General features: G+C 35.4%; 2 protein-coding genes across 3 annotated transcripts in view; one reads left to right on the top strand and one right to left on the bottom strand.

Annotated features, from left to right (window-relative positions):
• Positions 1 to 13,854, top strand: part of LOC134238455 (fibroblast growth factor receptor-like 1) — a 31,666-nt gene extending 17,812 nt beyond the window's left edge. For both annotated transcript variants that reach the window (XM_062720580.1, XM_062720579.1), the window contains exons 4-8: positions 7,889 to 7,969; positions 8,489 to 8,767; positions 9,701 to 9,819; positions 10,971 to 11,202; positions 11,421 to 13,854. In XM_062720580.1, coding sequence (XP_062576564.1) covers positions 7,889 to 7,969; positions 8,489 to 8,767; positions 9,701 to 9,819; positions 10,971 to 11,202; positions 11,421 to 11,866 — 1,157 coding nt within the window. In that variant the 3' untranslated portion in view covers positions 11,867 to 13,854. The remainder of the gene's footprint in view (positions 1 to 7,888; positions 7,970 to 8,488; positions 8,768 to 9,700; positions 9,820 to 10,970; positions 11,203 to 11,420) is intronic.
• LOC134238456 (peptide methionine sulfoxide reductase MsrB-like) overlaps positions 1 to 16,372 on the bottom strand; it is a 110,161-nt gene that overhangs the window by 78,589 nt on the left and 15,200 nt on the right. The gene's annotated exons all lie outside the window — the stretch shown is intronic.

Here is a 16,372-nt window from a genome sequence, read left to right as displayed (position 1 = left end):
AGAATCAATTTGGATTTTATGTTTATAAGCCAATGTGCTTTGTGAATAAGGGGAAATGACCTCCATTATCTTAAAGTCTGCCTTATGCAAAACTGGATTCTGTGTGTATCAAAATCTTTGTTAGGGTCCATCTGTCTTGTTTTTCTATTGATGTGTTTGACAAAGAAAGGAAGTGTTCTTCAGAAAACTGATGTGGTTCTGGGTTTGTCTGGGCAGTGATGGATGGGGGATATAGAGCTATAAGTTAGATGGCCATTTTTATAATGGACAACAGATGAAATTGATCTATCAGGAATGTCTCAGTCTTCATCTGGAAATGACTAATAAGGTTCCCTTTACTAATTAGTCTTGTAAAAATGAAATCCTAGGTTTGTAAGCTAAGCTGATGCCTCAAAATCTATATGTTCTTGGGTTTTATTTTTGTCTGAGGTTTTTTTGAAACAAAAGAGAAAATTGTACATATTAAATTTGGACACCCCCTCCCAGCACACATTCACACACTTAGCTTTTGTAAAAATGTCAAATATTTTGCATATTGAAAACTTGAATTTAATTTTTAACACCTGTTAGTGACCAGAACTATCCTTTGCAGTAACTGAGTGTTAGTCATTGTATAAACGTGACAGTGAATCAGTCTTCTGACCGGAGTCTTCCAGGGGAAATCCTCTTGGTTTTCTTATTAATGAAAAGATTGGTAAATTGGACTGAATCTGCTTGTGGTGGCAATAAGATGCTATAAGCCGGGTGATAAACATTTCTTGTCCGCATTTTCTTGTTCCTAATTGGCTTACACACACAGAGAAAATTCCCATCATCAGTATGTCCATTTCCTGTAAAAATCGACTGGAATCAACTTGTTCATCGGATAATAGGACTTGAGGAAAGGTTTTAAGGTTATTATGGTAGAAGATGGAAAATCAATTGCTGGACTACATATGGAAAGGAAATTGCAGATTTCTTGTGTCATAAACAGTCACTGAACATATTTCCAGGTTCGGTCTACAAGTCTCTGATTGGAGCATTTGGAACCAATTATTTCAGACTTGACCCGATTCTCGGCCCTTCCTCTGGACTCGGTCAGTTCCTGTCCATCTCCCTCGTATTCCTCATCCATCCCCATCACAGTAATGGAGTAAATGGGGCCTCGTTATTCTCACAAATTGTTAACGTTTTAACGAGACTAATTTTAGGCTGAAAAACAAACATTATTTTAGATATAAGATTCTGCTGATGCGGATTTTTGACGTGAGGGGTTTGTGGAGGGATTGGGGGGTAATTATTCTTGTATCCTGGGTCTGTTGATTCAGATGGAGTGTTATTGTGTTACCATTTCCCTGTTTATTAAACAAATACGGGAGTTTGGATAAAGATTAGAAAATTATAGAAATGAGGTCACATTTAGTGAAGGGGTCTTCTTTATTTGAGGGGTGGAGTTTGGTGCAGGGGAAGTGGGAGGGGAGCACCCTAGGGTTCGAAAATGATAAAAACTTATTTCTTGTCAATCTAGCTGTTCATAATAACTTTATATTGATACTAGAAAGAAATAGAGAGAGCTCTTTGATGAATGAGAAGCAAAATTTACTACATTAGTAGAGCCAAAAGAAATTTTTAGACTGAAAGACTTTATTAGATAAAGTAATGCTCTAATTAAGACATTTTGTTACACATTCAATTAGCCCCCATGAATGGTATTACTTAATCTCCAAATCTCCAAGAGTTGCTCTATTGAAGCATCATTTGGAGCTATTCCTATCCAAGGTTGCTCTATCAGAACTACTCGCGGATTAAGAAAATATACACAAGATTTGATAAATTAATGTTTTTTATGGTGTGGCGGTGGACCCCTACCCTGACCCAAGAGTGGTTGGGCCCCCCTTTTCAAGATTTTTGGATCCACCACTGAGCATCATTTATTGTTATTGCTGTCTTGTTAATGTTTTACAGTTTCCTTGGTTTAACCCTGCTCCCAATGTCTTGTTGGCATTAACAGTTTCCTGACTTAACCCCCCCCTCTCTCCTTAGCTGACCCGCTGTAGAGGTGATAATTTACGAGATTTATGGCCTCTCTCTCGGTGGTCATTTTAGTCTGGTCTGATCAGTCTGACTGGACTGTGGTGAGATTTTATTGGCCAGCTGGGATGTCAGGGTCATTAACAGAGACCCATCATAATTCTGTCATAACTGATAGCAGTTTATCCTTGACTGAATTGTAATGGTTAACAGTTAGGAAGGCCAATCATGTAGAATGACATTTTTTTTGTATTTAAAGGTTCAAGCTTATTTTCATAAAAATTTAGTTTTTTTGTATTAATAGGTTCAAGCTTATTTTCTTATAAATTTATCAGTTTGTTTTTAAACTTTTATTATTGATCTTTTAGTTGACTAAGTAAAATGCTGATTTTGAATTTGCATCTATGTTTTAATTGGTCCCTGAAAAACCACCCTGCGAATGATTTTAAAAATAAAATATTGCTATAAATACTTAACTCATTACTCTGTGAAAAAAGTAATATTTCTTCATGGATTTTAAAAAAATTTGGTAACAGATGAAGCTGGATTTAAGAAAATCCCCCGTTTTTTGTGTGTAAACAAAATCTTCCTCTCGCGACACTGGATTCCAGGATTGTCGTACACGACTCACTCAATACCTGCGACGTCAGGGGCCAGAAAGACGAAAACTCAAATCTATTTCTGTTCCTCAGCCCAAATTAAGTATTTTTCAAACATCTAGTTGCTAATTTAACAAAAATGAACATTTGCACATTCAATTGAAGGACAATTATTTGTACATTTTGAGACGTGGAGTTGACGTTTAGGGGTCCGCGAGTTGAGAAAGTCAAACACACTTGATAAGCTGTTATCGTCAGTCGCCTGCGACACCCTTTGTTTTTGCCGTTATTTTTGTGATAAAATGGCAGCCGTGTTGCTCGCACCTCTCAAAACTTAATTTATTTGGATGTCATGATTTACAGCATGAGATATTAAAGATCTAAATGCCATAACTTTTTTCAGTATGAATTAGCATTGTCACATTTAGGTGTCAATTTTGTTAGCTTTAAAATCAAACCTGTCAAGTATACCTGCATATAAATTTGAATTAGATTCATAATTTTTGTTAATTTTAGAAGAAATTTTAATATCTTTATATTGGAAAACTTCAAAATAATATTAATGTATATTCTTTAATTATGTAAAAAAAAAAAGTTTTTAAGTGCATCATGAGTCTTTTGTACAATAAATGTTTTCTAAATGTGGTAACTAACTCATATTTAAGACCTGTGTTTTCTTAGGCCCAGACATGATCATGATAAGGTGTCACAGCCCAGATCAGAAGTGGCTGCTAATCTTATTCTTTTATTATTAACTTTATATTGACTAGCCCCCTTTTCATTCCTTGAACCACAGAGTTTGAGAGTCCAGCATCAACAAGTCTTTCTCCCATTGTATCAATGCCTAATCTCATTTCTTTGATTGGAAAACTGGGTCCCATTGTCAACAGTGTGGCCCTTAACTAAATTCCTCACACCAAGATTAAAAATAATGGAGGTAGTTAGTAAAAAAAAAGCTACGCACTGTATTGATTTGTCTGTGATGAGAAATTTTGGTGGCATTGTGAAGACTTAATAATTATTCATTGAAGGTGCAGTGGTATTGGGGGGGGGGGGGGGTAGAGGGTCGGAGAAAATGTAAATGCATGTCATCTTATTTTACACGGTGTCAATGTGAAGTCTCTCTATAAACACATGGCGGGGAGGAGGAGGAAATGAAGCCCCTGGTCTGTGTCCAATGGACTGCCAGATTTAGAAGGATAATTATAAATAAACATTCTTTTCCATTGAGGGCTTCTGGCCCTCAGTCCACCACAAAAGGCTCAGCTCTCTTTGTCCCCAGTTCTGCCATCTTATCAAAATATTGACTTTTAATATTTCTTTGGCACTATTGAGTGAAACTGGCTGATAAAATCCGCAGAGTTTTATCCCATACCTACAGGGCATGTCATTCAAGCCCATTCAGAGTGTGGTACACATTCTTACGAATTGTCATTGTGAAAGCTAAAACAACACCATTAGAAAAAAAGGAAGGTTCTGAGAGCCACTTGAGTAGAGAAATGGTGGCCTGAGATTTGTCGGGCTCAGAGATCTGATTTCTATCACAATCATCATTAATCAGGGATGTATATAAATACAAAAAGGAGTCGGAAAATTGGATTCCTCGGGGTGATGACATATGTACATTGTACGGAGAAGGGGGAGTTGAGTTTTCCGTAGCTACCAGAGCTGATATCCCAGTAAGCTGCTGAGAGACAGCAACACCAATCAGGGATATCCAATTCACAATTCTCTCTGATCTGATGATTAATCCACAAAAAAAAAATCCTCAGGAATGACGAAAAAAAATTCATCTGAAATTCCAGCGTTAGATGTTGAATGAATTTGACTATGTTAGTCACAAGGGGTCAGGTTCTGAGACCTGTTGACCCTGGTTTTATTGTCAGGGCTGCGTAAGTCGGGGGATTTACAAGTCCAGCGTTAATTATCATCCATACCTGGGCCAAAGAAACGGAACAAAATCTGACGTCCTATTACTGTCCAGGTCTGAGCTCTTCTTGTCAAAGTAAATCTCGTAATTTGGATACAAATCTAAAGTAAAAATCACCCGGATTAGACTTTCCTTTCACACAATAACAATTATCACACTTAAAAATTCACTGTTCAACCAAAACTTCAATAAAAATACCATTTTAGCATTGGATTTTTTGTGCTTTTGACACCAACTTTAAAATTTGTGACACAACAGTAGGGGGATTAAATCCCTCACAGATTTAGACAAAGATACATTAAGATCATTTTTCTGATGTTCAATTAACAGTAATTAATGTCATCTAGGTCGTTTGTACTCCACATCTCACACTATATATGGTTTTACTGCAGAGATAGAATCTCGTTCAGTAGTTGCTGCATTTTACAGTTATTAGTGACACCATCTTTGTTATTTAATAGTTGATGTGTATTATGCAATAATTATCCTCGCATCGTCTCGACAAATCCAGCCTTGGACTTGAGCCTATCTTGTAATGTTCAGGACTGCATCATCTCTGCCAGGCTTTGTTTTCTTTTTTCTATTTTGCTATATGATGCATAAATTGTCAATTCTGTCGATATTAACCTAGTTTCTCCTGAAATTTCTACGTTTTGCAGGTGCTTGTTGCACATACATTCAATTTCTCAGTTTCTGGTTTCGAGCCCTCGTATATTCATTAGATTACCAGTGAAGAATTTTCTTGAAAGTATAAATTGACTTTAATTATATGTTTTTGAGTTCAGCTTGTTATAAATTTTCATTCTTCCCTAATACTTTTTATAAAGAATGTGTTTAATTAATATTTTTGACCTGATATTTTGTATATAGGGGCCTGCGGTCGATGTTATTAGATTTAATTAGAAGGAGCTTGGAGATAAATGAAGTAAACCCTAAACAACATGTCTACCATTCAGTAGCATCATGGGACTTTTTAATAAGTTGTTACAAGACAAGCATCTGAGTTCTAATATTGTCAAGTAAATCATGACTGTCACTACGCCTTAGGATCGGTGAATATTTCATGAGGGTATTAAGATTCCTCCAGTTTTTTTCTTTTCTCTCCGATTTCATAGGTGTATTTTGTTTGGGTACAGAGTCGATGATTATCTACGAGTGCGTATCTCGACTAGTGAAGTCTGATATAGCTCGGTCATATTTCTCCATATTCCGTGGTCCAGTCTTTGTGAGAGCGTAGAGTATGCAAATATGACTGGCTGATTCCGAGGGTGATAATAGTCACATTTTTACTGCTTCTAGTGATGTTAACAATGTTATGAAGATCTGTTAACAACGCTGTGATCAGATTTATCCAACAGCCTTAATGTGCGAGAGATTATCAGAAGCTTAAAAGGCCAATTGTGTAGAATTTCATTTTCCTTTAAAGACTTTTTTTTTGATTTATGTACAGGAAATCTGATCCCTTGTAAGGATTGTAAAAGAACTCTGTGAAGAATATTTAATGTGTAATAGTTTTTAAAGAGGAGATATAATGTGTTATATTTTATATCCTATACATATGCAGCTTATTTTAGGGTAGAAATAAAAATGGAAGTGAAGGTTTTTTTTAATGTTCAAAATGTACCCATGTAATAGGAGAAAAGTTCGGGTTGAAACATCATCTCGTGGCCCACCCAAACCAGAGGGGGGTGCTGAGGGGAGATTTACAAGAAAGTGGATAGACGTTTGATAAGAAAAAGAGAAAAAGCGCACAAGAGAAAATTTAAACCTGTGTTCAGTAGTGAGGGTTGTGCGTGTTTGTTTTGAAAATCAAGGATATTAAGTTACGCTGAATTTTATACAGTCCTCTCTGATCAGTAAGATATTAACGAGAAGGAGGGAAATCCACGCTGGAGTTCAGGGCTAATTACCTTAAATTTGATAATAGCATGTACGTTAATAAAACATCCATCACTCCCATATATATCAATGAAAATATTCTAATTCAGCTGGATTCATCATCTAGTACAAGATGAATGAATTTAATGCTAATGTTTTACTTTTCTTTTTGCATAAAATAGTCAGTTTTTTTTAAAAAGTGTTATCATTGTTTCTTATGAATTGACACTTGATCTTTTTGTACTGTCCTGTTGAGTCGGTATGAGCAGTGTGGGAGACCCATTTAGGGTTAATTAAACACTTTCTTTGTCATTATCTACTGATCCCTCCCTCTCAGAACAACTTCTCTATTGTGTCTCTTTCTGCCCCCCTCCAGAGATTTGATTGATAGCAGTTAAATGGTTATAAGCTTTATTACAATCATCTGATATTAATTACATTAATTATGATAGGCCCATGGACTCTTTAGCTTGCCTGTGTGTACTTGTGTATATTTATTTTCAGAATTTAGATTTTAATTTAATTTGAATTAAAAAAAATTCTTTCAATCCAGTGTTGCAAAGCAAGATTTTTCAGAATTTATTTTGTAGATAAGACATTTGGAGTTATAATAAATTTTATATGACCTAAATTCCATGACTTATTTTTTTCAAGATATTTTTTTTGTATTTTGATGAAATTTTGCTTTGTTCCTTTTTTTTGTAATTTTTTCTAGTTCTTTTTTAATCTACCCAAATTTTCAGACAAGTAAAAAAGTGCCACAAAGTCTGTCTATACTCAGAATCACACTGACACACCAATAACTGTTAATTTTTAAAACCCAGCACCCTAATGGTTGTTTCCTCGTAAGACCCGCCATTTCTTCATGGAATTACTGGCCGTTGGCAGAAAGACCAGAATTCCTTGCTTCCACGACCGGCTGCCTATCTGGCCTCCTGTCGTCACTAGATTAGAGCTATGCACCGACAAATTATCATCTGATTTCAAAATTAGTTGATAAAAAAAGTTTTAAGTGTTTTAAAGCTTTTATCCTCGCTGTGGGACGTCACACTCAGCACATTGTTGTTGCGTCCCTGGGGAGGGAATAATGGAGGAAGCCCAGCTGAGCCAGGCAGGAAGCTGGTGTACTTTTTGAATTAAAATTTTAACAGGAAAAATTAAAAAAAAAAAGGTCTGCCAAACGTTTTTTGTGATGCATTTCGTGAGGGTAAAAAGCACATGCCAGGATGCTGTGTTGGCGTGCTTTTTTGTGCATTTTTATACACTGCTCTGCGGAAATGTTGTAAATATTGAGTTTTAATGGATGTTTCCCAGTGTAGGTACATTGAACTAATGACAGCTTTATTTTCCCAAACATTTCTCGTTTATCAGTTTATGAAACCCAACCCAATATCAATGGAGCGTACATTATCAGTAGGGCTGTCTTGCAGCAGATTATGATCATTATTTCTCTTTTTACGTTATTTTTAAGATGAAGAAAAAGACGTGGTATCTGTGGATGGAACGCAAGTTTACGCCAAGTCTCACGAAGAGGACCTGACCAAGGAAGGAGGTAGGCTGTCTGCCATTGTCCCTGAGATTCCAGGACTTAAAAGGACCACAGTCATACTATGGTTCTCAGACACAGCTGACAAGAGTCACAAGACCCAATTACTAACCCCCACCCCCCCATCCCCAAAGCTTCTGTACCCCAGAACAGAAACCTCCAGACCCAAGCAGTTCCCTTTGGCTCTCTGTCATTGGAGAAATCTTACCATAATGCTAAATCCAAATCCAGGGGGTGGGGGTGGGGGGGTAAAGATTAAGAAAATATTTTTTTCTGCCCTCTTCCCTCATTGAAGGGTCAATGATGCTAAACTAAAACTACAACTAAAATGTACATTTTTATCTAATGTTTATTTCACCTGGTTAACTTGTGAATTCCTGTCTGAGTGTTAGAAGCTTACAGCTTAATAAACAAAACATAAAGCCAATTCCTTCATATACATGATATGAAATTTATAGGTAAATGCAGGTAACTTGTAGTGCTTCCATGATTGTTTTCATCAAGTTGACTTTCGTCTTTCTGTAGCGTCCCCTCGGTTTACCAACCCTGAGAAGATGAAGAGGCAGAAGATTACAAGGCCGGTTAACAGTTCTCTGCGACTCCGATGTAAAGCCACGGGAAACCCGCGCCCCCAGATTACGTGGATGAAGGACCACCACGAGCTTTACCACCACGACGTCGGACGGAAATCCTCCTGGATCCTACGGCTGCCGGATTTACAGCAGACAGACTCTGGACTCTATACCTGTGTGGTCAGGAATCGTCTCGGGTCCATCAACTTTACCTACCATATAGAAGTCATTGGTAAGAATATCCTCACAAATGTTAATGAATTTAAACCATACCAAATTCTCCAATGCTGAATGTATTGTTTTTGATGAAAGAGAGGTGAAATCTTTTTTGTGCAAAAAATAATTTTAAAAAATTCCTACAATAATATTTGATATGGCCATCAGGTTGATATTATATAAAGGTACTTCATTGTAATTATTCTTGTTTTATTTGATTCTTTATTGGTTTGTATTATATTCCTGTTTAGTGTTCCATTAAACCTTGTGTTTCTTGTCTGAAAACAGTGTCAAATTGAAGATAGTTGAAAGATGAGAAATTGTGAAATATTCAGAATTAAGCGGAAATCTGGTTAAGAAAATGCATTAATTGAGAAATTATTTTGAAGCCCGAAATAATGGGTTTGAGTAATAGAAATTCTGTTCACTCCAAATAACTTGGCAGTGGGTGATGTGTAGTGGCCTCAAGCCATCACAAAAAAAAACGGATTTCTGCCTGCGGGCGGATTTGTTTTATACTGCGTGATGGATTGATTTTATATTCAAATTAATTCAATGAAAACTGCCCTTCAATTGTAAAAGATTTGTACAAAAAAAAAAAACAATGCAGAAAAACTTGTTTAGAATTCATCTTTAGGGGCCACCAAAATCACTAAGCATAATTGATATACAGAAGTTGGAACCAAATGGACATTTCATTGTTTTTAACACTATTTTAAAAATATATTACATTTTAAAAATAGAATATGTGAACATAGCGTGCTATAAATACGATACTAACAGAAGTCAATTTTAATGGTGAGGAAAGTTGGTCACAAGCTAGTTTAACGAAAATTTGATAATTGGTTTGCCAAATTTATATCCTGAGACTTTGAGAAGGCTATCCTAGGGTCCATTACCTGACTATACTCAGCCAAGTCATATAAAGCTGCATTACTGATGTTTACAGATAAGATAATGGCCAAGCCCGAGTTACTGGCGCCCCACCCCCTCAACACGACGGTGATGATTGGAGAGAGCGCTCAGCTACAGTGTCGAATCAACAGCGAGATGGAACCACATATTCAGGTACGGCTCTCAATCCATGTACAAATTCAGATATTGACTAGTGTACGACTCTCAATCAGTGTAGGAAACTAGAACAGTGTTCAGATATTGACCAGTGTACGACTCTCAATCAGTGTACGAAATTAGAACAGTGTTCAGATATTGACTGGTGTACCACTCTGAAATTTGGTGTTTAGGTCAGGTTCCGGGGCTATAAGACCTCAAAGAGCTCAATTTTGATCTGTCTTACTTTTACAAGAGTAATATATATGGTGGAAAAGTGAGACCGGGATAGAAATTGAGCTTATTTTTAGTTGTATTGCCTTGAAGCCGGGACTGATGCCTTGTGTTTTGATCAAAGGCCGGCTAGGTCTTCCATTACTTTGTCAACAGGCTATACACATTTAACGGGGCTCTGAAAATTTGAAATGTTGACAACTACAATTACGATAAAATTAAAATCAAATTCATAAATTCTCTGGCGGAGTTGATCTGGGATACATTAATTACAAGAGAGATTTTCCACACCGAACCATCTGTTGAACCGTGTTGCATTTTCAGCGTGAACATCTAAAACTTAGCTTTAGGAAAACTTCTTAATGGAATGTCCATTTGTTTTTACCTTTATAATGGGGAAATGTGATCCTAGCTAATTAACAACTGTAAAAACAGAGCAGCGTAGAGAAGGGATCACTCTCACAAACAGATGGGCAGGGTGAAGCGAAAGGTTAAAATATCTGTTCTGTGTTTAATTATAAACATACATTTTCTGATGTAGTTTAGATTAGGAGAGATGATACTTTTATTGCAGGCATTATTGTGTTTTAGATAAATTCATTTTCTATATCTCTAGGTCTTAAAACAAGACAGATGTTTAAGATCAAAATACATCTCAAAAATATAGTTTAATTTTGTCAAAATATGAAATAAGAGATAATCATATGTTGTTATTTTTAAATGTTAATTAAGACTGAATTTTATGACAGAGGAATTATGATTAAAACATAAAGTAGTGAGTAATATATACATGATGCTTTTAATAAAATAAGATGGAGCAATGTCTGCCAGAATAACTACATTTCTGAACCTCTGATCATAGTACAATTTTATATCAATAATTTTATATTAATAATTTGGTCTATCTCTAATTTTTAAATTATTTTCCTTAACAGTGGCTGAAGAGAGTTGACGACCCTAAATTCATGTCCAACAACTCTATAAAGCTAAAGGGGCAACCCTTCATCATCCTGAAGACGAGTGAAATCGGGAGCGGATCCGATGGCACGTACCTCAACAAATTTGTAATTCATCACGTGACGGAGGCCGACGGAGGAATGTACATCTGTCTGGCTGCCAACACCATGGGCTTCAGTTGGCGGAGTGCACATCTTATTGTTCAATCTAGTAAGTATAAATCTAGTATAGAAAGTACAAATCAAATGTATTCTTGTAAGTACAAATCTGATCTAATATAGTGAGTACAAACTTATTGTTCAATTGAGTAAGCATGAACCTTCTGAGGTCTGCTTAATACAAAACTCCAACTAAACTTCAGAATTAAAATGCTGAGCAATTTTCATATTTAACAAATCTGAAGACACAGTCCTTTATTCTATTTGTAGATCATCCTCATAACCAGTATGCCTACACGATTGACCGCAGTAACCTGAATATTCCTCTGGTTGTGGGTGTACCGGGCGGGATTCTTCTCGTCGTTATAGTCATTGCGTTCCTTTTCTTCCAACGTAGACGACGAGCTCAGTACCACCAGGGGTCAGTTGTGAACGGACCTCATTTCAACAGAGTTCCAACGCAGGACCCCGAGCCCTATCTGGGGGTCCCACACACGAATGATGTCAAAACAAACATTCACGTGAACCCCATACATGGACCACAACACAAAAACTTATATGCGGGCGTGCCTAGCCCCCATCTTATAGTGTCGAGTCGTGAAATGCTATCTAAAAATAGCCAGAGTATAGACTTTTACACAGACATTTCGTCCGTTTCACAGAGTCATCATAATCCGCATCATCACATGCAGCAGTATTCCTATAACGGACCCTGAACTCAGTCAGGAGTTCTAAAAATACCTCACTTCCTCTGTTTGACTACAAACAACTCACAGGATCTTGTATTCTGTGTGGAACAATGAGTCATTCTGATTGGTGGAGAAAAGCATTGCAGTCATGGAAGTCTACCTGTGATTGGATAAAACATTTCATTGATACAAAGAAACCTGTGATACATACTTCAAGTCACTGACCAACTGGTGCTGTTACTCAGGTGTGTTTGGGTGGAAATACTTGGTATGACAATGGGCACAAATTGTACTCCATAAAAACTACCCAACTGATATGTGAAATTGACACAAAAACCTATATGACACAATACTATGCTTGAGACTGCATTCTGTGATAAAAGATAGGGCCATTAAAGGAGAAAGTTTACCAAAGATTCCCACTGTCTTGGTGTAGACCTGAGAAAAAAAAACACTTCAGACATTGCATTTTTCTATGAAGCAAGTGAATAACTTCAATCAGATGTCCAATCAAGCATTGTGCCAGTCTGAGAATAAAAGGAGAGTGAATGGAGTCTGTATAAGATGTGATTGTTGTATGTATGGATAATTGATCAGCTGTCTAAAGAGTTGGATGTATATGTGTGGATACTTGTTCGGCTGTATAGATAATTTTTTGTATATATGGATACTTTGGATACTTGATTGTCAGTTTTGCAAGTGGTATAAATGGATACTTGATAGTTAGTTTGGATGTTGTATGCGTGTGTTTGGATTGTGTAAGGTATTATATGTTATGTTAAAGAATGACTGTCCATAAATAAGGACTTTTACCTGTAAGAGTGCAATCTGTATTCATAATGATCTTGTTAGTGTATGGGAGATTGTTTCTTTGTAGATATTCTACAAACTGATTGTTGTCAAATTAATCTTGTAATGGGACAGAACTGAGACCCTACACACAATACATACAGTACATAGGTGTCTCTAATTAAGTGCTCTTTTTATACACCTCACAAATCTACACACCTGTAATTATTTCTACTCTTCGTTTACAATTTACAAGCCCTCTATATTACCTGTTTGTATCTAGACAAATCTTGTTTCTGTCTATAATGCCTGGAATTTCTGTTTTTAAATAACAAGGGATTCTCATGTCTTAGCTTTGGAATGGGGTCATTTTTGGAAATTTTGACAGAGAAACCTTGATATATGATGACATTTCATCTGTACCTTTATACATGGTTTACAGTTATCAACTGTTCCTTTTGAGTTTAGATTGTACAAGAAAATCCCAGCTGACTTAAGACTTCATGTTTTATTAAACTTCTTGTCAGTTATGAGGGTTGTAAATTTTGTTTTGGACAAATTAACTCTGGACATGGCTTTTCATTTGAAATTTTCTTTTGCAGCTTTCTGTTTTTATGTTTTAAAAATATAAAGGACTTGTTAAATTAATTTTAATTTCATACTGTACAACAATTTTTTTATTATGAATTCTTAAATCATCAAATAAGGACACAGTACTACACATTTTCATTACCTTCCAAATGATGTAAACAGAATTGATAATTTTTGGCAATCCTCCCTTCCCCGAAATGTATGTTAATTTGAAGTATTTTGATTACTCTTACTGAAATGAAAATATGTGTACATCTGGTTAAAAATAAATCTACTTTGAAAAAAAAGGCAGCAAAAATCTCCTCAGTTCTGTCAAAGGAAAATTTCTCCAAAATATAGCAACATGTTGCTGGTGGCTTTAACTTTTCATCAAATTATTTGAGATTTTAAATATTTCCAATTTCATTAACCCTAGGAAGGGTAAAATATGTTTTTTTTTTTTACTACATTATATTGTTTTTGATAATTGTTTTGTTAATGTATAATGACATTTCTGTTAAAGCATTATGTATGGAAAGAGAGACAACTCTTGCAAAATGTTTCTTTTTTTTTTTTTGAACAGGGTAAAAATTGTTCATAATATGTTGTACACAAGTGTACCAGTAAACTATAATAAAAAATATAAATCATTGAAATTGTAGTATTTTCTTTGTTTATTTAAGAGCCAGTCTGCTAGAAAAACATGCAAAATTAACAAAATCATTCCAATTATGGAAGGTTGCAACTTGGGAGTTTTTAGTGGCTCAAAATTTTCTACATATTGGTAGAAGTCAGAATATCCACAAAAAATGTCGAACAGCTCATTTGCATATTTGTCGAAAATCACATAAAAATTAATGGAAAATCTATACAAAATGAAATTCATCAATTCAAAAAGTTACCTGCTTCTGTCATTATAATTAGTTCATTTATAAATTTTGTTTTATTTTCAAAGTCATGGTCCAATTTACACAATGAGGAAAAACTTAATTCAAATGAATTTTTAAAATTTTTTTACACATCTATTTAAAGACCGTAATTCAATGGGTGTGATTTTTTTTAGCCATTTTTAGATGCTCGTTTCTCTCAAGACCAAGTTTAAGATTAAATTAAATTTATTATTACGTAAAGAATGATCTAAGGTCTACTTTGATTTAAAATATTGAGTTTGGGAAATAATATATACACGTTGTAAATTAACTTTGAAATACCATACTTTGCTACAATTTCACATATTTTAAATATCAGTCTATTACCATATCTATGGACTATTTCTATGATTTTTAAATGAACAAGGTGTGTTTGTGAAACACTGATGCCCCCGTATGGCAACAAATTAGCGAAGATTAAACTTTTCTTAAATGCAAACTCACTGGAAATACAGCTCTGAAATATGAAATCAGGCCAGGGTAAAAAAATTTCATCAGTTTGGATATATTGGTCTCCAATAAAGAGTCTTTTCACAAGGATAAATATGTATAGTATGAGATCATTAGCCCTTAGCATTCAAAAGTTATGGCCAAGGTTAAAGTTTTTTCATAAGTACAAAGATCTCCAAAGTCAAAAGGTCAAGGTAATTGGTATCCAATGAAAGGTCTTGCCACAAGGAATACGTATGTGAAGTATGGAAGCCCAAGTCGTAAACGTTCATAAGTTATGGCCAAGGTTAAAAAATTAAATAAGTAGGTCAAACTCCAAGGTCAAGGTCATAGGGTAAAAGGTCTTGCTATCAAATGAAAGATCTTGTCACAAGCATTAAATATGTAAAGTATGAAATACTAGTCTTAACCCTCTAAAAGTTCTAGTCAAGGTTTGCTTTTTTAAAGTAGGCCAAACTCCAAGATCAAAGGGTCAAAGTTCTTGGTATCCAATAAAGCATCTTCTCACAAGGATTACATATGTGAAGTATGAAAGCGCTATCCCTTACCGTTCAAAAGTTATGGCCAAGATTAAAGTTTTTTCATAAGTACAGAAATCTCCAAGGTCAAAAGGTCAAGGTTGTTGGTATCCAATGAAAGGTCTTTCCACAAAGAATACATATGTGAAGTATAAATGTCCTAGTATCTACCGTTTAAAAGATATGGCCAGAGTCAAAGTTTGGAATTTTTGTGTAAAAGTGGGTCAAACTCCAAGGTCATTGTCAAAAGGTCAAATTTGGTGGTACCCAAAGAAAGATCTTGTCTCAAGGAATATACATGTGAATTATGATCAAAAGTCATAGCTCCACTAAATCAGAAGTTATGAGCATGCAAGGTTCAAGTTTTTGCGGACAAACAGACAGCTAGACGGACGGGCACGACAAAAACTATATACCCCCGACACTTCGTTTACGGGGGCATAAAAAGAGAAGAATCCTAATATAATATATTTTTAGAATTAGGAATAACCGATTTGGATACTTCATATAACTTTCTTTTGCTTTTATTAGCCCCATTAGTTTCAAGTTTTTATTTAAGACAAAGACCCCAACTGGGGTTTATGAATACAAATAATACAAGAACATATCAACAAGAATGCATGAAAGAATGAGTGTAATTTACAATTCACATGTATAGTTCAAATAATAATAAAGTATAGATAGTTTTCGATGGACCTAAATTTAGCAAAAGTTATACCTCCTGTTGGTCGCCATATTGGAGGTTGACTTGGTGAGTTTTCCTCTTTGTCTTACCAAGTTTAAGAAAATATAGCAGAAATATTTTTATACCCCCCGCTTGAAAAGCGGGAGGGTATATAGTAATCGTTAATTCCGTCCGTCTGTACGTCCGTCCGTCCGTCCGTCTGTCCGTCTGTCTGTCCGTCCGTCTGTTACGCTTTGGGGTACCCATCTCTTATCCGCAACTCCTCTCATACCACTGAATGAAATTTGATGCAACTTTCACAGAATCTTTATTACATATTGCCATTGTGCACCTCTTATTTTACTTTTTGATCCGACACATATTTTGGGTTTCCCGGCCACAGGAAAACATAGACTTTTTCACCAGTTATAAACATATGGGAGGCGGGGGTATCATTTAGTGAGCTCATCGCTCACAGTACCTCTAGTTTGTTGGAAAATCTTTATCAAATATTTTTTTGAAAATAAAGGTGGCTTCAAAAACTTTAAATACTTCAGTCTAAATATAATGATTCCTAATTCAAAATCGCAAATATAAAAATATAAAAATTTAA

This window comes from Saccostrea cucullata, unplaced genomic scaffold (genome assembly GCF_032062105.1).
Source record: "Saccostrea cucullata isolate Sc308-1 unplaced genomic scaffold, CSIRO_AGI_Scuc_v1 ctg279, whole genome shotgun sequence".
Taxonomy (NCBI): Eukaryota; Metazoa; Mollusca; class Bivalvia; order Ostreida; family Ostreidae; genus Saccostrea; species Saccostrea cuccullata.
The sequence above is the reverse complement of the archived record's forward strand: the minus strand, read 5'-3'. Positions and strand labels throughout refer to the sequence as shown.